The following is a 23847-nucleotide window of genomic DNA, read 5'->3' on the forward strand; positions in this document are numbered from 1 at the left end:
GGAGGGTGATGAAGAATCAATAAATCAATTTATGAAATACATCAATCATAATGACCATAATTTGGTATTCACCCATGTAACACACACAGAGAGTGTCAGCTATCTAGATCTAGATTTAAAGGCTTCTGAAATAGAAGGGGTAACAACTACAACCTTCTTCAAAAAGGTGGATACGAATAATCTCCTACTGGCCTCCAGTAATCACAAAAAATCTTGGATTAGTAACATACCTGGAGGCCAGTTTACGAGAATCAAGAGAAACTGCAGCAATGAAGCGAACTTTGAACAACAAGCCCAATTTTTGTTCTTAAGATTTTTAGAAAGGGGATACAATTATAAACATCTCATGTCTGAACTAGAAAAAGTTAGAAAATTGGATCGAAATAAAATGTTAGTACCAAAACAGAAAAGTCCATTAAACACCAATGAAGACTGCATAGTAGTTCCATTCATCACTAATTATAATTCTATGCACAGACAAATAGAAGGAGTCATAAAAAAACATTGGGGGATTATATCCACCGATCCCATTCTAAGTGGACACATAAGCACATCTCCCAAATTTATCTACAGGAAGGCACGTAGCCTAAAGGACATACTAGTCCCAAGCGACATTGGAAAATCTGGAAACAATAAGTCTATCCAAACCTGGATGAGCAACAACATAATAGGGAATTTCCCGTGTGGGAGATGTTGCATATGTAAACTCCTTCATGCTGAACGAAAAACCTTTAAATCAAATATAGACCAAAAAGTGTACAATATTACTGAATTGATAAACTGTAATACAAGATTTATAGTGTACCTATTGGAATGCCCATGCGGCCTGCAATACGTAGGCCGCACTAAACGCAGTCTAAAAACACGTATCCAAGAACACGTGAGAAATATAAAACATGCCCTACAGACTCACAGTGTAAGTCGTCATTTCTCGACTCATCACAACAAAGACCCCTCATCCCTAACCTTTAAAGGGATTAAAACTATCCCTCAAAATAGACGTGGAGGAGACAGAATCAAAGATATATCTGTCCAAGAAACATACTGGATCCACAAACTTAAGACTTTAGGTCCTAAAGGTCTAAATGAGAACATAGACCTATGGTGTCTATATTAAATAATATGTAAAAATAGGTACTATGTAGCTATCTGTATTTCATTAGCTAAGTGCTTGGTCCTATGTAAAAGACCTGAATAATATATATGATACCCACTCATATTAATCTTAAATCGATTTTTATATTTGCATATATGTGGTAATAACATTTGTTTGTTTCATTTCAGAGCCATTGAAAGTCCTTAATCATTGGCAATTTTATCATTGTGATTTTAAGAAGATATATGTAATAAAGATGTGTTGTGTTTCAAATATAGCCTTGGACCAGTGCTGATAGGGTTAACTTACTTGAGCACACTGAGAGGTAATGTTTCTATCACACCCACATAGGTGGGATGCTGTATAGTGCCAATCAGATTGGTTTAGAAACCTCTGAATTTGACCAATCAGCGGGGGTTCAAGGGTATAAATATGCTCTTAATCTAGTCCAAATTTATCCCTGAAGAAGAAGCTCACGCTTCGAAACGCGTTGGATATAGAATTTTATTAGTCCTAGAACTGTATTTCCACAATCTGCGTGGTACATCCTCATTGGACTTATTTCATGGAAAAAGCTGTATTCGGTATGCTGTAGTAAAGATACCATCACACTTTACGTCACGCATCTCCCTTTGCGGCCGGTCGCAAAACCCCGCGGGACACGTGACATACTAACTCAGTGATCTGAGGTGCGGGAGGCAGCTGCAGACGGCGGCAGATCTGAGGACCGAGCGAAAGCGACGGCAGTAACCAGGCAAAGATATCGATTAGAACACAGCACCGCAGTGGAGGCTCCACATCACGATCGTGACGGCTTACCTTGGAGGCTGGGAAGGAGAACTCCTGATGACTGGCGGTGGCAGTGCGACGATTGGTAACTCATGTATTGCACATGAAATGCTGTAAACCTACCTATCTGATGTACGCAGATATAATACCCTAACAATATATATTCATATATCTTTACAAACTTCACTATGGGCGTTTGCGCTGTTGTCTTTTTTTGTGTTTCAGTTGCCTAGGGGTGTATATCCCTAATCACATAGCTGCAGATCACCAATCGATTTAGAGGTTGTATTATTTTGTATATCTAACACAAAGGTGGTGAAGGGTTTAAACAATAGAAATAGTAATTTTGCGCACTTTATTTGTTTTGTTTTTTCTGTATTCTCTCACAGGAATTGCAAGAGATTGGGCTAGCATTTCTGGGTGTGCCCTACACACCTTCTGTAGTGCCTTTGAACTAGGGGGGTTAAAGCCTGTTGTTTAGCATCCTCCTCTTCACAATGTATAGTGGGCAGCATTGGGAAATAGATGGAAGAAGTCAAAGGATGACAATGGGGCTATTTTTTAGGATCCTCATCTTCACTTTTACTGTGTAAAGTCAATCAGTAATCAACATCAGTAGGCCCCATACTGACAACGAAGGCAGAAACTGTATAGTCAGCATTTGTGCTCCATACAGTGCATTTCCTAACCTGTATCTTAATGATATTGATATAATTACAGACAGATAGACCATCACCTGCCTCCCTTCTGTGGAATAGTGGGGGCTGGAACCGACTATCATTGTTGGTCAGGAGAAAGAAGTATGACCCTCAAATAATATTTTGTGTGTGTGTGTGTATACAGATACTGAGTGAAGGGTGCTCCTGGAAAAGCCTTGAAATGTTCTAGAGTGTTCCGAGCTAACTGTTGTTAGCTCATAGCAGCAGAGAAGCAAAACAACAGCACCAAGTCATGGATAAAATAAAGCTTCTTTCTTTATTATCGCAAACCACAGTTGTATAATCCCTCAGCACAAAATGTTGAGAGATAATCAAAAAAGAAAGGAGACATGCCCAACATGTTTCTCCCTCATGGCTTTTTTAAGGACTATGCAAAACACCATGTCCCTTTACTTCCTTATATGCCCCTAATTTACCCCATGTGATAGGCATCAGCCAATCCCGGAATCGTGGCTTAAAAACATTACAATACAAAAAAGCTTTATACAAATGTACAAATTGTCAATAAATATATACACTATTTAAAGGAGCAGTTACAAATAGCACTCAACAAACAAAAAACATTGCCAATGTATTTCCTTATTAAGAACTCTTGGTTTTAATGTATCCAAGACAGGCGTCCAATAAGATTCCCTCTGTAGTAGTCTTTTTAATATACAGTATTTCCCCCTCTGGGGGCTTATTTTCACTATCTTAGTTACTATAAATGGTGTAAAATGTTTTATCCCTTTTATTGAAGTGAAACTTCCTTAGTGGCACCTCATTCGTGATGGGGCAAAAATGGATTGTGGAGACAGAAATGAAACGGATGTGACGTCAGTGCTGGCAGCTGAGGCCGGGCTGTGTTCTGGCTCAGCCCGACCCCAACACTGACATCACACCCGCTCCACAAATCAGATGCGGCGGCGGCGGCGATAGCCGCCGGCGCCGCTCCTAATGGCCACCGCACCCCCCACACAGCCGCTGACATGCGGTGCCGCCGCCGCCGCTCCTAACGGCCGCCATACGTCCGCTGCAATTGCGCGCATGCGCACAACTAATGGCGACTACGGCCTTCTGCGCATGCGCAGAAGCGGCTGGCAGCGGCTCCGTTCCCCCAACACGTCCGCTGCCAGGCCGCGCATGCGCAGTAGTCATGGGGACGCTGGGGAAAGACGCATGCGGCTGCCAGCGCGCCGTTCCCCCCACACGCCTCAGCATGGTAGTCATGGCGACACTCAAGACGCCACGGCTCTCATAGGGACACTGCAGCCCACACTGCTCCAGGCCCTGATCTCCTGCGGCCTCTCCTCTCGGTGCATGCCCGTGATCCTGCAGGCTTCCCCTGGCCGCTGCCTGTGGGATGAGCCGCTACGGGTCAGTCTCAGGCCTGAGCTCCGGGCAGGAGGTGACTGGTGAGGGCGGGGAGACCTTCACCTCCCTGGGCCAGTACCGGGGAGCTGGAGCTGAGCCTCTCCCCGTCCCTGCAGGGCGGCAGCTTCTGTGGGGTAGAGCCCGAGGGGCTCCTGTGGTCCCTGCAGCCGTGGACTCCCTTCAGGAGGCTGCTCCGGAGGGATGTGCAGACTAGCCGTCCGGCCGCCTGCTGGTCACGACCGCCTAGGAGAGGAGTTTCATGCGGGAGGGGGTGACACGGAGCCCAGTGCGGGAGGGAAGGGTCCGGAGCAGCCTCTTCCTGCCGCCCGGTGAGTGCGTGCCTAGACTGGGGAGATGGGGTGTATCATTAGGGGGAGGGCAGGGGGTATTTGTGTGGCTATATCATTTGGGGTGGGGGACAGGGGTTATTCGGGTGTATCATTAGGGGGAGGGCAGGGGATATTGGGGTGGGAATCATGGAGCTGTATTGGGGGTGAATAGGTTAGGGGGATGTGTGAGGTGCAGGGGGGCTGCGCATACGTCACACGGTCACACGCACGCACGCACGCACACGGTCACACACACGCACGCACATGGTCACGCACACACGCACATGGTCACGCACACACGCACATGGTCACGCACACACGCACAGTCACACGCACACACACACAGTCACATGCACACACACACAGTCACACGCACACACACACACACACTAACACGCACACACACAGTCACACACACACAGTCACACGCACACGCACACAGTCACACGCACACGCACACAGTCACACGCACGCGCACACAGTCACACGCACGCGCACACAGTCACGCGCACACAGTCACACGCACGCGCACACAGTCAGTCGCGCACACAGTCAGTCGCGCACACAGTCAGTCGCGCACACAGTCAGTCGCGCACACAGTCAATCGCGCACACAGTCAGTCGCGCACACAGTCAGTCGCGCACACAGTCAGTCACGCACACAGTCAGTCGCGCACACAGTCAGTCGCGCACACAGTCAGTCGCGCACACAGTCCGTCGCGTGCACACGCACTGTCACGTGCACCGTGCACTGTCACGCGCACACGCACTGTCACACAGTAACATGCACAGTCACACGCACAGTCACACAGTCACACGCACAGTCACACGCACAGTCACACAGTCACACAGTCACACACACACGAGGAATTCACGCTTAGTGCAAATACAAGGGATGTGTACGCATGTTCTAAGTCAAATTTATTTGCGTTTTGTCAATGAAATTGTATTTTGATTTTTAATTAAAACATCACCAATACAAATACAATTTCTGTGACAAAAGTCAAAAAAGTTTCACTTAGTATGCGCATGCACAGCACACACAGCTTTTTTTTTATCCACTACATGCGCTGCTTGAGCATACAATATGTTTTTATTATCAACTGCATGCACATATGTAGCTAACCTTATTATCTCCAGGGCTGCAGCCACCCATGGGATTAACACTGTGGGGTCCCATTTGGAAGCATGAACCCCCTCAGCACAATCACATCAGACCCTGTCTCTGGCACTATGGACTTTTGCATTGAATTTATGAACATATACATGAAATTGATAAGAAAAACAGTATGTAGTATGCTCCAGCAGTGCATGTAGTGGATAAACATAAAGGGAATAAAACCATTTTTATAATTTACAGCGATTGAACTAGAGAAGAGGTTTGAATAGGGAAATACATTTACAAAGTGTTTTGTGAGAGGAGTGGGATTTGTAACAGCTTCCTTTAAATAGTGTTTATATTTTTTGACAATTTATACATTTGTATAATTTTTTTTGTATTGCAATGTTTTTTAGCCACAATTCCAAAATTGGCTGATGCCTATCATATGGGGTAGATTACGGGCATATAAGGAAGTAAAGTAAGAATACGGACATATACGGGCATATGGGGGCTCATTCACTAAACTTCAATACTGTAAGTGCATTCATGCCTGTTAAGTTCCCTTTTAGAGCGATATTGCATGTGTAGCTATTCACAAAGCTTCGATGACATGGAAATATCACACTAAAATGGCTTTTTAATGAGCTATAACACTCTGGCTGTAAGAAACAGTTCGGTAGCTGAAAAAATGACCAAACTCGCATTTTTGGCCTGCAACTGCTATTCACTAAACTCCGATATGCATATCGTACTATAAAAACTTGAATTCTTTTCTCATAATCCAAAAGGTGGCAAGATCAGAATTGCGATTTGCATATCAAGGAGTTTCTTTTATTTTTACTGCATAGGATTGAATGTGGGGGTCTCCGTGGTTATCTGGGGGCATCAGGAGCTGACCCACATATTTGTTTTCAGCTCCAGAGACCCCCGGAGTCAATCCTTAGGTAATTTAAGGGTTAAATAGCAGGCACTGCTTTGTTGTTGGTACAGGGGGTGGGTGAAGCCTGTAGTTGCCCCAGGGTGGGTGCTTAGTACTTGTGGGAGGGTGGCAGTAGATGTCAAGCCCTTCAAAACTTTACCGGTTACAACCACTAAGGTAATGAAGGGGTTAACTCCTTGTGCTTCCCTCCCGCAAGGCCTAAACACCATCATGGGTCAACTACCACCATCACCCAACCCCTCTACCAACAACACTGCAACGGAATGGGTAAAATTGCTATTAGCCAAAAATGGCTAATAGCCATTTTCCCCATTCAAAAAACAATTAGTGCAATACAATAAAAATAAATACAACCTTCCATGTCTGAACCCTGCCCCCTCCCACCCCCCAACGCACACTAATGGGCAAAATTCCTATTATCCTGATATGGATAATAGCGCATTTGCCCATTAAAAATAAAACATTAGCCAGCCAGCATAAAGTAAATTAAAGTTGTACTTACCACTGCCAGGATGAGCACCATCCTCGTCTTCCTATGCATCCTCCTCATCCTCTGTGGGTAGCAACATAACAATAAAAAAAAAACTACTGGCCACTAATCCCTTAATCACCTTAGCGGTGTAACGCGTAGCTCACCACAAACGAAGCGCGACCGCGGTGCTGAGGTAGGAAATTGAGTAATGCCAACCGACAGCAATGCGGACGCGCCTAGAATGTAGATTGGTTGTGCAAGCCAGGTCAGGAGTATAGACGTTAGAGTAATAGAGGGTACTTGCCAGATCAGGTTTGGAGAATATCGGATCGTCGGGGTACGTACCCAAGTTCAGGTTTGGAGAGTATCGGATCGTCGGTGTACGTAGTGTGACAAACGCCCCTCTTTTGTAGTGCTGACGTCTGTCTGGGTTCTTCCCGACACAGTCTTCTAGGGTTATTTAATACAAAAACAGGATCATGCAAAGTATTAAGCTGCTTAACTCAGGCTTCTGCCTGCTTTATTTTCATCCAAGTAAGGTACTGCAGCTTTAACATGTGTAGGTTAGAGGTACTCAGATACTTTCATTCAGCAGTTCACTCATTTCATTGTTACAGTATTTCCCACACTGTTATTTCAAGTAAAAAGAAACCAAAACTATATAAACAAAATCCTATCCCTTTCAGGGATCTAGCTACACATCAAAATCAGTCTCTCTAACAGCTGCTGGCCAACTAAACTGGTTCCCCAGCTTAAAACAATGCTCTCTCATTTAGGGTCACAAGATACAGCACAGTCTTTTAGCAACAGCAGTAACCATTTGTTTGTCTTATCTGTTTGGGGTGTCCAGGCAAATCCTCTGGTACTGTGATACGTGGAGAGGCCGTCAACCTCGATACTGGGTGCAGGAGAGTAGAGACACCCCCAGCCCCCAGGCTCCAAGGAGAGAGAGTGAAATGCAAAACCTCTCTGCTCTAAATACCTGTGCATGTGATTAGAAGAGCAGGTGAGGGAGAACTAGAGCCATTGTAATCTGTGCTCTGGATTTTCCATCCAGCTGCCTGAGTTAATGGGAAGCTGTGGAACGGATCATTTTTAGCTATTCCTGCACTTTCTGCTCTAAAATGGGGCAGAAAGCTGCCTAACATCTTTGGACTATGTCACATATCCCCCTCCCCAGCTCACACCTACTGGGGTGAGCGGCCATGGACCTCACTGGGGTGAGCGTCCTACCTGAAATACTTGAGCTAACTCCTCAGTACAATATTAAGTATTCACATGATACGAATATGAACTTCATTATAAATTTACCAACCGAAAAGGGCATTTTTTTTTCCATATTGTAAGCTACCAATATTTTTTCTCTTATACTACAGCCTTGTAATCTTAAGGGCCATCAACCCTGTATATTAATTTGTAGTTTAGCTACATTTTCAAACACAGAGAACCAATATAACATTGTAATATTGACAAAATGCTTATTTGCATAGTAAAGTGTCCGTGACATAGTCCACACGTGTAATAAAATAAATAAATCGGTCAGTTCCCCCAAACATTTTTTTTTTTTTTTTTTTGACTTCCAGTCTATTGCATCCTTTGACTTTATTTCATAGCCCGCTGCAACCTGCAAATGACTGGACTGTTTCTTTAGCTTCTGATGAGACCCTTGGACCAGATTCTCCTTGGCTCCACAGTGTGGTCCAGATTGGTGAGATATGGAACTATTCAGGCGCCATGTTAACCTTCGTTGTTTTTTCTTTTCAATCTTTGATTTCCCTTTTGTGGCCATTACCAGGCCTTTGGGTTTTGGAGACCTAGTTGCCTCTGTACAAACGTAGTCCATATTAACCATGTCATCAGGATCTGTCAACAAGTTTGTGTTTTCAGGAACTGCCACCCACTTGGCTAAAACATCTTCTGTGTTGTCCTGGGTGTGTCCACTAGTTTGATAATCTTCTGGACAACGTAAATGAAATTGAGGATCTGGATTTTTGAATTCCAGATCAGGGAGTATATTCTCAGGAGGGTGCCTATCTGTTTCTGGAATAACAGCAGCACAATCAAAGTCAATTCTTTCTCCTTCCTCTTTGTCATCAGTGAGGACATTGAGTTTACTTTCCCTGGTCTCCTTTTGTGACCGTGTCTCTTTTAGCCTTGGAATCTCTTTCTCCAACTTCATCTTTATAGCAAATCGTAATATTGCAACAGCATTGAAGATACACGTATAGGAACGTACAGCTTGCTTGGTTAGGAGGTAGGATTGATAGCCCGACTGAACCACTTTAGCCGCTTCTCCCATGTCCGTCATCTGTTTCAGAGCGAGGTTTAACTCTGTTTCATTTTCTCTATTCTTGACCTGCAGCTGCAGGTGCTCCTTCCGGGTCTTGTCCAGCTCCAGCTGCAGCCGGGCCCCCTCATTTGCCGTGTGGTCCAGCTGCTTGTAGATATCGGCCATCTCGCTTTTATAGCGCAGTGTCAGGCAAACCACCTGACGGACGGACACCTCCTCTCTCTTGGCGCACTGTATCTCGCGCTCAGCCATCTGCTTCTGCAGCTCTTCAACCTGATCGTGCCAGACCTCCCTCAGGGTCTTCACCTCTTTCTGGTGCTTGCTCTGGGTTTGCATCAGCGCCTCCATTTTTTGGAGCTCTGCAGTTTGTGTCGCCTGGATCGCCGCTGATTCTGTATTCTGCAGTGCTTCCTGCATTTCTAACTTTTCCTGAATCAATTGCTTCTCCACTTTTTCTGCTTGGTGAAGCTTCTCATCACTTTCACTGATCTGGTCAGTCAAGTCTGAATTTTTCTGTGTCAGACTTACATTCTCTCTTTTTACAGTCTCTAAATTACTCAGGGTATTCTCATAGGTTTTCTTCAATGTACACAGCTCTGTGCTGCGAGCGTAGACCTCATGGCGTGAGAGTTCCAGCTCTGCTTTAAGCGCGCTAGCCTCTTGCCGAGAAACCCCCAACTCTGTGATGAAGTTTTGCACATCTTTCTGGGACATCTCATAGCATAGTTTCCAGTCAGTTCTTGTTTTCTTTGATTCGCTTGGCTCTCTGCCTATGGTGGTAGCAGTAGCCTTTGTCATCTCTAGGCGTGTCGTCATTCCTGGGACGATTGCGCCAGGCCCTATGGGCTGTTGCTCATCTCGGCGCCTTTCTGACGCATGTCCTGACAGCGCAGGTTCAAGTGGCTCGGTCACTTCCCCTGTGACTTGAGGAACAGTTTTCTTTCTTTTTGCTTTATTAGCTCCAGAGATATCAGTGGTCCTGGGCACACACTCACTGTTATCAGCTTCCACATCTTGCTTGCACTCACAGGGCGTTGCTTGCTTTTGCAGCTGTTTGTCTTTGAAAATTTTGGGGCACACATCTTCCATGTGACCTACTTCACGACAGGCCCAGCATACTAAATTCATCTGTAGGTACGGCTCTCCTCCAGGGTCGTGATCATAGTATGGCCTGAAGGGACACTGTTTTGTATGGTTACGTACATTACACAACAAACATTTCACGTCGGCCATTTTAGAAACCCGGCAGGGACAATTGCTAGCTGCAATTTCACTCACTTCAGCAACTTACATACAGCACTTGCTAGCTGCAAATTCACTCACTTCAGCAAAAGGCATTAGCTTTACAAACAGCACTTGCTAGATGCAAAATTTTTTATTTTTTTTCCTTCAGCAAAACATTTTGGTTTTCTGTTTGGGTTCAGGGTGCTATTGCATCCACACTTCGCACATTCTCTGTGTACGCTAGAAGCACAACTGATATACACAGTGGAACAGACTTCACTCATAGCATCTGTATTTTACTTCAGCTGGGCGGCCATTTTAAACCCCCGCATTTATTTGCAAACCCACAGACTTTAGTGTCTGCCCGCATTCTCCACCATATGTGACAAACGCCCCTCTTTTGTAGTGCTGACGTCTGTCTGGGTTCTTCCCGACACAGTCTTCTAGGGTTATTTAATACAAAAACAGGATCATGCAAAGTATTAAGCTGCTTAACTCAGGCTTCTGCCTGCTTTATTTTCATCCAAGTAAGGTACTGCAGCTTTAACATGTGTAGGTTAGAGGTACTCAGATACTTTCATTCAGCAGTTCACTCATTTCATTGTTACAGTATTTCCCACACTGTTATTTCAAGTAAAAAGAAACCAAAACTATATAAACAAAATCCTATCCCTTTCAGGGATCTAACTACACATCAAAATCAGTCTCTCTAACAGCTGCTGGCCAACTAAACTGGTTCCCCAGCTTAAAACAATGCTCTCTCATTTAGGGTCACAAGATACAGCACAGTCTTTTAGCAACAGCAGTAACCATTTGTTTGTCTTATCTGTTTGGGGTGTCCAGGCAAATCCTCTGGTACTGTGATACGTGGAGAGGCCGTCAACCTCGATACTGGGTGCAGGAGAGTAGAGACACCCCCAGCCCCCAGGCTCCAAGGAGAGAGAGTGAAATGCAAAACCTCTCTGCTCTAAATACCTGTGCATGTGATTAGAAGAGCAGGTGAGGGAGAACTAGAGCCATTGTAATCTGTGCTCTGGATTTTCCATCCAGCTGCCTGAGTTAATGGGAAGCTGTGGAACGGATCATTTTTAGCTATTCCTGCACTTTCTGCTCTAAAATGGGGCAGAAAGCTGCCTAACATCTTTGGACTATGTCACAGTAGCCAGGTTCAGGATAGGAGAGAAGCAGATCGTCAGGGTGCGTAGCCAGGTTCAGAATTGGAGACTGGAGGAAGGTAGGTATAAATCTGGATAAGGAGTTGGGAGGTGCGGAGGCCAAGGTACGTAGCAGGGTCAGGCAGCGGCAGAATAAACAGGGAAGGCAAACAAGGCAAGGCAGGAGATACAGGAACAGGATATAGCAAGGTACAGCATCACACAAGACTATGCTCAGCAATGAGAGTCTTGAGCAAGAGGGTATATAAAGGGAGATCCTACAATGAAGAGCCAGGGCGGAACCAGGAAACCGAATCCTATAGGCTGCTGGTGCACACAGTTCTGCCCTATGATGCAGCCTGGTCAGGAATGGAGGTGGGACTGAGCGCGCGCCGACCCGATGGGTCACTGAGGTCAGGGGGCGGAGACCGGTGCGCAAGTCACTCCCACACTGGTCCTGTCCGTCACCGGGGCGGGGGCGGAGACTGGGGCGTGCGTCAGAGGGGAGGCTGGATGAGCGCACTCGAAACGCGCCGGAGCGAGGGGCGGAGGTGGATCCCCATGGACAGACAGGCCGCACCAGATCCGCGCGAGCGCATAACAGGGCCGTGAGACTGCGCATCCTGGGTGTCCATGGCGGCAGGTGTTTCCAGGTGAGGAGACGGTCTCCAGCCGCCAGGATGGCAGATCCTCACAAGCAGTTTGTAACAGCTATAGGAATTAAGGAGTTAATACCCCTCCCTCGCTACCCACACGGGAGGCCTAACCACCCTCCCTGGGGCACCCACCCCCTCCCCCTCTATCCAATTGTTTATCACAGTGGTAAAACATACCACTATATGGTCATGGATTGCCACAATGACAATATATTCTGGTGAAAGACAAAAACACCTCTGCATTTCATTGGGTTGTACTTAATACTGTAGTTAAAATCTATACCTTATTGGGGTATTTGTTATGCTATAGGGGTGTTTTTTCTTGACAAGTACAAGTATGTCAACATCTGAAATTAGTGTAAAGGTATGAGAAAAACATCAATAGCCCTGTTTTCAATATTGGCTAGAAATATTTTTTGGGAAAACCCTTTACCCATATCTAAATATCTTGTGGTGTGTATCCTCAGAAAAGAAAGACTTTATTTTTATGCTAGAGACTAGTTTTGCTTTGCCAATTATTGCAAACATCTTTTGCGTTCAGCTATGAAAAATTCAGATGTGAAGAGCCTTAAACAGTTTAAATAATTTGGCTAAAGTCCAAATTGATCAGCACACCTTGAAAGTGGTGAAGAAGGAACAACCTTCGAAATGCATTGGGTTGCAGAAGGACCTTTTGCAGTGTAACTCTCCAAACCGTAAGTGACATAGGATGCCAGCGGTAATGGCGGAGCAACGTCGCGGTTACCGGGGAGCAGGAGAAACTTGCGGACTGGCCTGAAACCCGCTGTACTCTGTGTTTTATATGAGTGTTACTGTGATGGTGAAGGGGTTAACTAGGATCACTAATAAATGTTAAGCCCACTTGGTTACCTTTTATCCGTGTGTTGAGGTCCTAGAGTGTCAGCTCTTGGACCCGGATGTCCTAAATGCATTACTGTGACTGTGTGCAAATTATGAGACAATAAAAAATTATGGGTGATTTGCCTTTCCTGGGGTGCTGGGACCGGGAGATTTCTAGTCTGTAAGTTTCAGAGAGGGTTTGCCGGAGAAAGTCTTTGCAGAATGTGTCTATGTATCGGGGGTCTGGAGTTCTGGGATACCCCAAGAAATGGATCCAGGAATCGAGTGAGATTCACGAATACAGCCAAGCGCATTACTCCTGTCAAACTCTGAAAACATTCTTACAACTCACCGCCAGGATTCCTGCTGCAGCACCTTCCAGACAAGGTAAACGGGCATGAATGGGTCAATGTATACCAGCAATCATACACGGAGTTCCAGTATACAGAGGGGTCCCTAGGAGAAAGAGAGGTGCCCAGATACATGCCCAGGTACTCTGAAACCTGGTATAAGGGTTCAGGGGGTGCTCCAGCTATGTGATAAAGCTGAGAGTGGTTTTGTGTGTGTAACATTTTTAAAAGTTATTTTTCTAAAGTGTGCCAAGTATGAGGCTAGTGAGTGTAGGCAATATATACACTCACTCCATCCCTGACACCAGAATATGGACTTATACATCTTTACCACACAAAAGACAGGACACAGAATATTTTATTAAAGAGTTATGTTTAATAGGTATACAGTATATGCTGTTAACCTGTAGATGAACTGTGGGATTTCCAAGTCATGGATTCTGAGGGACCAGATGGCTACCAAGTTTGGTGCCTATGGGTCTATGCAAAGTCCGGACTTGAAAGCCTAAGGGATGCCAAGGTGTTAGAACAGGAGGGGTACTGCAGTTCTGCTTGAGTACCCGCATCCTGGGCTAACACAGGGCTATCCGGACACCATTTGCCAGATCCCAGACTCTGTGGAACCTGGACAGCCGGTGGGCTCAGTATGTTAAGAGGCAGAGATGCCAGGTTGGTGCATGCCCCATTGCAGATTGAGAAAAGGTACCAACCCGGCTTTACAATACTGGCAAATCGGTGATTGGCTGGCAGAAAAATTCCTATGCTCTGATCGGCTGTAGAGTTTTGTGAATGGGACCAAAATACCCATAAGAGGTCCTGCAGCCAATCAGGAGCGCAGATTCCAAGCACCAAACCAACAGCTAGAGAAAACATTGAGGGACATTCACCACTCAATAAGCCAGTGCTGCAGGGCTTTGTTTAAAAACCACATTGACTAATACAGAATGCTGCTGTGTCCAGATGGACAGGGTGTGGAGGAACAATATGAAATGACCCCTATTAGGTATGTGGTATAGCACCCTGTAAATTGTGTTACATTGTGTGTATGTCTTTTCTTGAAATAAATAACCATTTATTTTACCATCTTGCTTTGCTCAATCAATGATTCCGGTATAAAAGGGTGTTGATAAACCTGGTCTCCCGTGACAGTTACTCTTTGGATAAATACCTAAACTTTTACAGAGAGGCTCTGATTCTTCGTTCTAGCCATTTGCTTATGGGTGCGGAGGACAAAAATATAATTTAGTGACTGGGCTCAGGCACTTTCAGTTTAGTGCATATTTCAACATTGTTCCTGTTTTTGAATGGATAAACGTACTTCACTATATATATTTTTTCTGTTTTTTTTCTTAATTCCACCCACGAAATGGGGGGGGCAATAATATTTAGTAATCCTTTTAAGGAAATTAATACTTTTTTTTGTGATATGTGTGACAATATTTAGACAAGAAGTAGATTTATGACATTATAGGGCGCAAACATATTTGACACTGAAAGAGTTAAATGTACATGTATATATATATATTACTTACCATTCATTAATGTTTGCCAAACAGCATCTCCTATTCCCCAAATTCCTGAAAATACAAAGAACACTCCTAGCTGATCAGGATGAGGTTTCCACAGAAATAGTGCTGCAATGCAGATCACATTAGTGACAGCAGCTGTAAGAAGGAAATGGTACTGTTAACATAATACTTAACAAGATGTAACACAGCTATGTGAATTCTAAAGCTTGTCATTCACATATTCCAATAACACAGTTGATCTACAAATGTAAGAGCCTAGTATCTGCATTAAGCGATGCTATTTGATAAGATACTGTCACACTGTGCAGCCCACAGACCAGACCAGTCCCCTGTACTGATGTGGGATGTAGAGGATATGCACCGACAGCAGAGGGGGTGTGTCCGGGATGTGGCGTAGTAGAGTAGCCAGGCTTCGATGCAGATAAAGAATGGTCAAGTACTTGCCGAGTCCGAGGATATAGAAAGTTCCGAAGTCAAAATCCGAGGGTCTTAGAGGTTAGAGTAGTCTGTAGGAAAGCTGAGCTTAGGAGCCAGAGGGGGTATTCAGACGAGCCGGGTCAGTAGCTGTAAGGAATAAACACAAGAGAGCACGACACAGGTTCCAGGCAACACAGGTAGCAAGGATCTATGCAGAGCAAGGAAGGGAAAGCAAAGCAGAATATTTAAAGTGGCAGTGACCAATCCTGACGAGGGGCATGGCAGGAGCGTGTCGAGGAGCTTCTCGTGAGTGGCTGAGAGACCAGGAAGTATTAGAGCACAGCTGGGAGTGCTGGAGACATGGTGAAGACTCCCACACCAAGTGGGGGGCGGAGACAGGCATAATGGGCACGCTATAAATCCTTGAAGGAAGCGCACGCTCTAACACCAGCTCCAGAATCCAAGATGGTGGCCGCGGCAGAGTTCAAGGTATGCGCTGGGCGGCGGCATGGGTAGCAACGGGGGACAGGGGCAGCAGCAGCCGCTGCAGTACTGGTAGTGGGTGAGGAGGGGTCACAAGGGACGTGCTCCTGATTCCTTACAGTACCCCCCCCTTCAGGATCGTCTCAGGACAATCCATCCAAGGCTTCTGTGGAAATTTCTTGTGGAAGCAATTGAGTAGAGCTGGAGCATGAATGTCCTCTCTTGATATCCAGGAACGCTCTTCTGGACCATAGTCCTTCCAATGTACAAGCAACTGTACTTTCCCCCTTGATATACGGGAATCCACGATGGACTGCACCTCGAATTCTGAGTGTCCTTGGACCGTAACAGGGTTGGGTTTACGGGCTTTTGCAGGGAAGTGATTGCTCTGAACCAAAGGTTTGAGCAGGGATACATGGAACGCGTTGTGAATGTTCATGGATGGAGGCAACTGTAAACGGAACGTGACAGGATTGATTTGTTCCTGAATCAAGAAAGGCCCCAAAAACCTAGGCGCCAATTTCGGGGTAGGAGTCTTCAGTCTGATATTCTTTGCTGAAAGCCAAACTCGGTCTACTGGCTTGTAATTGGGAGCCTGTTGACGACGACGATCTGCTTGAGACTTGAACCTCTGAGCTGCACTAAGGAGTGCGGATTGGATCTTGATCCGTGAGTTCTGTAGCGTGGTTACCCGTTCATCGGCTGCTGGCACTCCTGAGGGAGTGTTGGAGATTAGAAGCCGACTTGGATGAAACCCAATTATCTTGGGTATCAGAAATAAAGCATCGTAGATACTGTTCAAGGCTTTGATTAAGTCTCTCAGTTTGTCCATTAGTTTGGGGATGATAGCCTGAAGAGAATGATAAGGCCATACCAAGCCTCTTGGAGAAAGCACGCCAAAACCTTGATATGAATTGTGATCCTTGGTCAGAAACTATGGACGTAGGGATCCCGTGGATACGAAACACTTCTTTGGTGAAAATATCTGCCAGGGTGGGAGAGGAGGGAAGACCCTTGAGGGGAACAAAATGGGCCTGTTTCGAAAATCGGTCTACTTTGACCAAAATGGTAGTCATACCTCTGGAGGGCGGAAGATCCACAATAAAATCCATTGAAATATGTGACCATGGACGATCAGGTACTGGAAAAGGCATGAGTAACCCGGAAGGCTTTTGATGAAGAGTTTTGTTCTGTACACAAACTGGACAAGCGCGTATAAATTCGTGAATGAGTTTTGGACATATTAGGCCACCAAAAGTTGCGCTTAATGAGATCCAATGTTCTCTTGAAGCCGGGATGGCCGGCTGACCGGACGGAGAGACCCCATTCCAAGATCTTCTGATGAAACTTGGGGGCGGCATAAAGAGTTCCTTCCGGTACCTCTAGACCACTCGGAATCTGTGACTGGGCTTATACGATCTTTTCAAGAATATCAAAAGAGTTGGCGGAGACTATGCATTTCGAAGGTACAATTGTTTCTGGGGTTTCTTCAGATTTTTCCTCAGGGGAAAAATGTCTGGACAAGGCATCAGCTTTTATGTTCTTCGTGCCGGGGACGTACAAGTATAATTAAATCTTGAAAAAAAAAAAGTGCCCAGCAGACTTGACGAGATCCTAGACGACGTGCACTTTCGATATAGAGAAGATTCTTATGATCTGTCTAAATAGCAATTGGTTCGCGGGAGCCTTCCAGGAGGTGTCGCCATTCCTGTAAAGCCATCATGATGGCCAGGAGTTCTCTATTGCTGACATCATAGTTCTTTTCAGCAGGGGAGAACTTTTTCGAATAAAATCCACATGGGTGCAATTTATCTTGAGGGGAGAGTCTCTGGGAGAGAATGGCACCCGCACCACAATCAGAGGCGTCCACTTCTAATGTAACCGGAAGACTAGTATCAGGATGACGAAGGATGGGTGCCGAAACAAAAGCTTGCTTCAAGGTTTCAAAGGCGGAGACAGTCTCCGGAGGCCACACCGATGGGTCTACTCCCTTCTTAGTAAGCGCAGTAATGGGAGCCACAGTGGTAGAACAATTCTGGATGAATTTCCTATAGTAATTGGAAAAGCCCAAAAAACGCTGAATGGCCTTAGAGAATTGGACAGGGGCCAATCCAAAACAGCCTTAAGTTTTTCTGGGTCCATCAAAAATCCTTTATCCGAAATGATATAGCCTAAGAAGGCGGTAGAAGATTGATGAAAAAGACATTTCTCGAGTTTTGCGTAGAGATTATTGACACAGAGACGAGAGAGGACAAGTCTAGTATGCTGGACATGATCTTGAAGATTCCCAGAAAAAAATTAGAATATCGTCAAGTTAAATAATTACGAAGGAATTGAGGACATCGCGGAAGACATCATTCATAAAATCCTGGAAGACAGCAGGAGCATTGCATAAACTAATGGCATCACGAGATACTCATAGTGTCAGCTTCTTGTATTGAAGGCGGTTTTCCATTCATCGCCCTCTCGAATACGTATGAGGTTGTAGGCTCCTCGGAGGTCTAGCTTGAAATTTTTTTTGGCCCCTTGAAGCCTATCAAACAGTTCCGAAATCAGAGGCAGGGGATACCGGTTCTTGACAGTAATGAGATTGAGGCCCCGGTAGTCAATGCATGGTCTCAGGGATCCATCCTTTTTCTTCACAAAAAAGAAACCGGCACCGGCAGGAGATGAAGAGTTGCGAATTAATCCCTTCTCAAGATTCTCTTTGATGTAGGTTGCCATGGCTTCAGTTTCTGGAAGAGTCAAGGGGTAGGACTTAGACTTTGGCAGGACGGCACCAGGGAGGAGATCAATGGGACAATCATAGGGTCTATGAGGAGGCAGGACCCCTGACTGAGACTTACTGAAAACATCGATGAAATCAGCATATACTTCGGGAAGAGTGGAGTTGCTATCAGAAGGCGTTTCTATTCCCGCGATAACTGTGGCAGGAGCTATGACCGGTGAGGATGAGACGTCTGACTCTGGCTCCCATTGAATCGGTTTGCAGTCCCTCCAATCTATGCGTGGGTTGTGATGCTGTAACCACGGTAACCCTAGGATAACTGAAACATCAGGAGAGTGTATTACGTCAAAGGAGATAATCTCGGTGTGAGAACCGGCAGATAAAGTGAGAGGAAGAGTCTCTAACGTGATGAAAGAAGGTTGCAAAGGACGTCCATCAATAGCCTCAAGTCCAATTGGTGCTTTCATGGAGATAAGAGAAATCTTGTTACGGGTGGCGAACTCTTGGTCCACAAAATTAACACCGGAGCCTGAATCGAGAAAAGCAGCAGTAGTTATACAAAAATGCGGGCCTTCAAGCGAAACTGGGAGCATAATCCTCTTAGGGAGCCTCTTTAGAAAGGGAGCGAGAAGAAATTGATCCGAGGGTTAGTCCCTCTTGCGTGGCTGGGCCCGTTTGTTCCTTGGGCCTCAAAGGACAAAAACGTACCACATGATCTGGTGATCCACAATAATAGCATAGGCCCTCATTCTGGCGGCGAACCCTCTCGGCCGTCCTGTCGGGAGTACGGATCCGCTGACTGATGATCTGCATGGGTTCCATAGCGTCAGGAAGAGGCCGAAAAGCCGGAGGAGGCCTAGGATAAGGAGAGTAATTAGGCACGAACCTGTAACGTTGGCGTTCGTGACGTCACTTCTGGAGGCGCAGATCCACGCGTATGCACAGTGCGATCAAATCTTTCAATGCTTGGAGTCGGGGCTGGACTTCAAGTTCATCCTTTACAGATTCGGACAAACCTTGCCAAAATCCAGCAATAAGTGCCTCTTCGTTCCAACGAGTCTTTGCTGCGACGGTCCGGAATTCCAGTGCATATTTGCGGACCTACGCACCTACGACCCTGAGACAAATGAACTAAAGACGAGGCAGCAATATCTTTGCGAACATAAATATCAAATACCTGCTGGAATTCTTGGTGGAAAAGCTGGTAATTCGACGTGGTCTCCGGACCCAGTTCCCAGATGGGAGAAGCCCAGGCCAAGGCATCCCCTGTAAAGAGAGAGTAAACATAGGCTACCTTGGTGCGTCCGTTAGGAAAGAGGCTTGGAGATATTTCAAACTGAATTTCACACTGGTTCAAAAACCCTCGACAGGCCAGAGGGTCACCCGCATATTCTTTAGGCGTAGGGATTCTTAAAGGAGCGGCTGCTGCTGGTGGCGGAGTGGGCTGTAGTGAGAGAGTGGATAGTTGTTGAATCAAACTGGTAATCTGCTCTCCAAAAGTTTGGATGCATTGTGCAAGGGACGTAATTAGCTCCATCACCTCAGCCAGGTCTGCATTTGGGCTCTGCATAATGTCACACTGTGCAGCCCGCAGACCAGACCAGTCCCCTGTACTGAGGTGGGATGTAGAGGATACGCACCAGTACTTGCCGAGTCCGAGGATATAGAAAGTTCCGTAGTCAAAATCCGTAGCAGAGTCCGAGAGTCTTAGAGGTTAGAGTAGTCTGTTGGAAAGCCGAGTTCAGGAGCCAGAGGGGGTTTTCAGACGAGCCGGGTCAGTAGCTATAAGGAATAAACACAAGAGAGCACAACACAGGTTCCAGGCAACACAGGTAGCAAGGAGCTATGCAGAGCAAGGAAGGGAAAGCAAAGCAGGATATTTAAAGTGGCAGTGACCAACCCGGTCGAGGTTCATGGCGGGGACATGTCGAGGAGCTGCTCGTCAGTGGCTGAGAGACCAGGAAGTATTAGAGCACAGCTGGGAGTGCTGGAGACATGGTGATGACTCCAACGCCGAGTGGGGGGTGGAGACAGGCATAATGGGCACGCTATAAATCCTTGAAGGAAGCAAGCGCTCTGTAACACCAGCGCCAGAATCCAAGATGGTGGCTGCGGCGCAGTTCAAGGTATGCGCTGGGCGGCGGCATGGGTAGCGACGGGGGGAAGGGGCAGCAGCCGCTGCAGTACTGGTAGTGGGTAAGGAGGGGTCACGCCGCAAGGGATGTGGCCCCCGATTCCTTACAGATACCTTCCAGTGGCATTCATTTGTAGGGTCTTATAATATAGGGCTGCTCAGTAAATTTGTTTCTGGAAAAAAAATTATGTAGTTTCCCTGCACAGGCATTTTTCAATGTGAAGCATGCAGTTTTAAAGAGAAATTATTTGCATGGACCAGGCCCAACTATTTTAACCATTAGAAAATGTATTTCCAGGTTTTTTTTCTTTCACACGTTGAACTCCACATTGCTAAATGGACAACTCATCTCAGACTTTAAACCTGTCTGATGATACCAATCTTTTGTTATCATTGTTGTAATTCACAGATTTTGGGTCTATGCATCAACTATTTTATGGGTAATCTCACTCGTTCTGGCATTAACTCCCATTACCTTGAATGGGAGTTAACACCGGAATGGGTTTGATATCACATACCTGCCCTTGATGCACGTGCCCGAAAGTATGAAGGCAATTTTGGAGAAAAACTGGGACATTTTCACACTGCACCTATGTATCAAAACATTTTGCTCCAATTTTCCCCCATCTACCCTAGTTTGCTCCATGGAGAGTGTCAGTATGAGGAGTTGGGGAAAAGATAAATGGTTCACAGATTAAACTGAGATATACTACAATCTGCAAATCTGTGCACCACTCTTTTTGCCTTTTATTTTCCCCCCCAAATCTTCCGCATCTGAATTAACATAAGTGTTACATACTGTATCGGATGTAAGAAATGGTTCTTACATAGCAGCAGAGCATCTAAACACATGTTTATCTATGTTGACACAGACTGCTTCATTTATTTGGCAAAACAGAGTATTTAAAAAAATGTACACACATAGAAAAAAGTAAATAAGTGGGGACAGAAAATCCACCTGAAACTGACAAACTTTTATATAGCAGAAGAAAAAAAGTTTGTAATAAGAAAGGGTCCATCCTTCATGCAAAGTTGTACACAAGAAACTGAAATAGCAAGGCATATTTATACAAAAATCACATCTAGGTAAGACTGGCTATATGGATGTTAATTGGTATGATGCAAATGGTTAGTATAATAAAGCAAAGCTAAAATGGAAATGAAATGGGTTGGGAATTATAATGAATGCCTGGGCTATTCGAAAAAAGCAGGAATTCTGTACATTCGAATACCGCATTACATAGCACATTTGCATTGAAGTAAAAAAAAGTTAGTTGTACAATTTACGTGTAGTACTGCATCATCCCCCCCCCCCCACCTCTGGGAGATCTGGCATTTGCGACTGGTGTCATGGTGCATAGTACCTGTTGGTTCTAGTAGATGCTGAGCTTCCGCGATGTTGTGGAGATTAGGACAGGCTTTGGATGTCATCAGGCTGGGTTATTTTCCGGTTCAAACACTTCCATTCACAGCAGGCTCCAGTTTGACTGGAGACCATCCCCACTGTGAAACATATCACTCATACCCCTATCCAACAGACTGAGACTTAAGCAGGGGTATATAAAACAGAATAACATTGTCCAAACCAGGAGCGGTCTTAGAAGGGACATGGGAGATGGAGGCTGGTGATCGGGGCCTTGCAATGTCCATGGCAAGTCCCGGTGGTGTGGGCTTACCACGGCCCCAGGGGGTCCAATGCCTCACCGCTCCAATGGTCTGGAAAGGCAGCAGGCTCCATCTGTTCCACCGCAGGTGGATCCTTCTCTCCGTCAGGATCCACCACTGGCGTGGGACTCCTCCGTGGCTCTGGAGGTACCAGGGCCTGCCGCAAGGACATCTCCGGATCCTGACTCTGCCGCAGACTGCAGGTAGGGGACGGTCTTTCCACCACAGGTGAGCTAGATCGGGAGTCAGTAGGGTAGTGCCCCCACAGACACTGGGCTATGCTCGTCATCCTCAGAGGAGGGCAGGGACACTTCTGCAGGGGAATGGTGTCAGGGCACCCCATGTTCCCTAGCAGCTATCGGCATGGAGCTCGCCCACTCCTGCGCCACCAGGGGAAGCGCACCCAACTTTCCCTGGGCAGTCTGCTTACCCTTTAGGTTAACTGGCAGAGGTTCCAGTCCTGTAACCGGCAGGGACATCACTGCTGGTACCATATAGTAGGCCCCGCAGCTTGGGAATGCAGCAGTTGGTAGGAGGTACTAGGAATATATCCTCCTCAGATGGTTAAATCATGCTAACCGGGTGTACCGGGCTCAAGACTTAATAGTTGAGATACTAATACAACCATTGATCTAAGGTATACCTGAAACCTATATTAAAAATCTGTTTTGCTTAAATATCATATGTAGGTGCACCCCAATTCCCCAATAATTGGGCCAATAATGCCTTAATAAGGAGAGAGACTGCCATTATATGATGTGGCACAGCATAATAATACAGTATATATTGTGACGTCTCAGTCCCAGCATAGGATCTTGTGTCCAGATCAAAGGCAGGAAAACTTAGCATTTGTGCACAGGAGGGTTTATTTACAAGGAACAAATCAGGAACAGGGTTAATTCATAACACAAAACAGAAACAAAAAACCTACAGTAACTCCTTCCAGGAGTTCTGACTAACACAGCTTAGTCCCTAACTAACTGTGGGAGAACTAACCTCTTTCCCCACTTTACCCAGTGTTCCTGCAGTTTCCCTTTTGCAGTCTCTCATAGGGCTGGCTGTGTGTGTGCCTTCAGATCAGCACAGCAGCAGCGTCTCTCACTCTCTCTGTATCACTCTCAGCAGTGTGTCTGACAGCATGGGCAGCTTCTGTATTCACTTCCTGACTATTCGAAGCAGGCTGATTAGCTTCAGCTGCACTGGCTACTAAAAATGAACTGTTTGAGAGCTGCAGTCTTATAGCTGCCCTATTCTAGCCCCCAGAGGGCAGTGATGGCATCACATATCTCTCTCCCCAGCAACACATTGTCCTGTGAGCGGCCCGTGCACTATTCCCGTGCACCTGCCTCTTCTTAAAGGTTTCCTTCATATTAGAAACCTCCTTCTGGGTAGTGCAGCGTCCCACTCAGTCCTCAGAGAAAGGCTTAAATCAGTTTCCTTTCCTTTATTTCTGACCTTTGGTGGCGATGTTCCTCCTGGAACTTGTCTAGCTCAAGCTGCAGTCGGGTCCTCTCATTGGCCGCCTGGTCCATCAGTTTGTGGGCATCAGCCATCTTGCTCTCATAGCGCCCTGTTAGG

The 23847-nt window shown here is 45.9% G+C and overlaps 1 protein-coding gene across 1 annotated transcript in view; it reads right to left on the reverse strand.

Moving 5' to 3' along the window:
* The window catches only part of LOC142493241 (protein unc-93 homolog A-like), a 141355-nt gene that overhangs the window by 14216 nt on the left and 103292 nt on the right, over positions 1-23847 (reverse strand). Inside the window, exon 7 of the mRNA XM_075596928.1 lies at positions 14846-14977. Coding sequence (XP_075453043.1) covers positions 14846-14977 — 132 coding nt within the window. The remainder of the gene's footprint in view (positions 1-14845; positions 14978-23847) is intronic.

The sequence above is a fragment of the Ascaphus truei genome, chromosome 4 (assembly GCF_040206685.1).
Source record: "Ascaphus truei isolate aAscTru1 chromosome 4, aAscTru1.hap1, whole genome shotgun sequence".
In the NCBI taxonomy this organism is placed as follows: domain Eukaryota; kingdom Metazoa; phylum Chordata; class Amphibia; order Anura; family Ascaphidae; genus Ascaphus; species Ascaphus truei.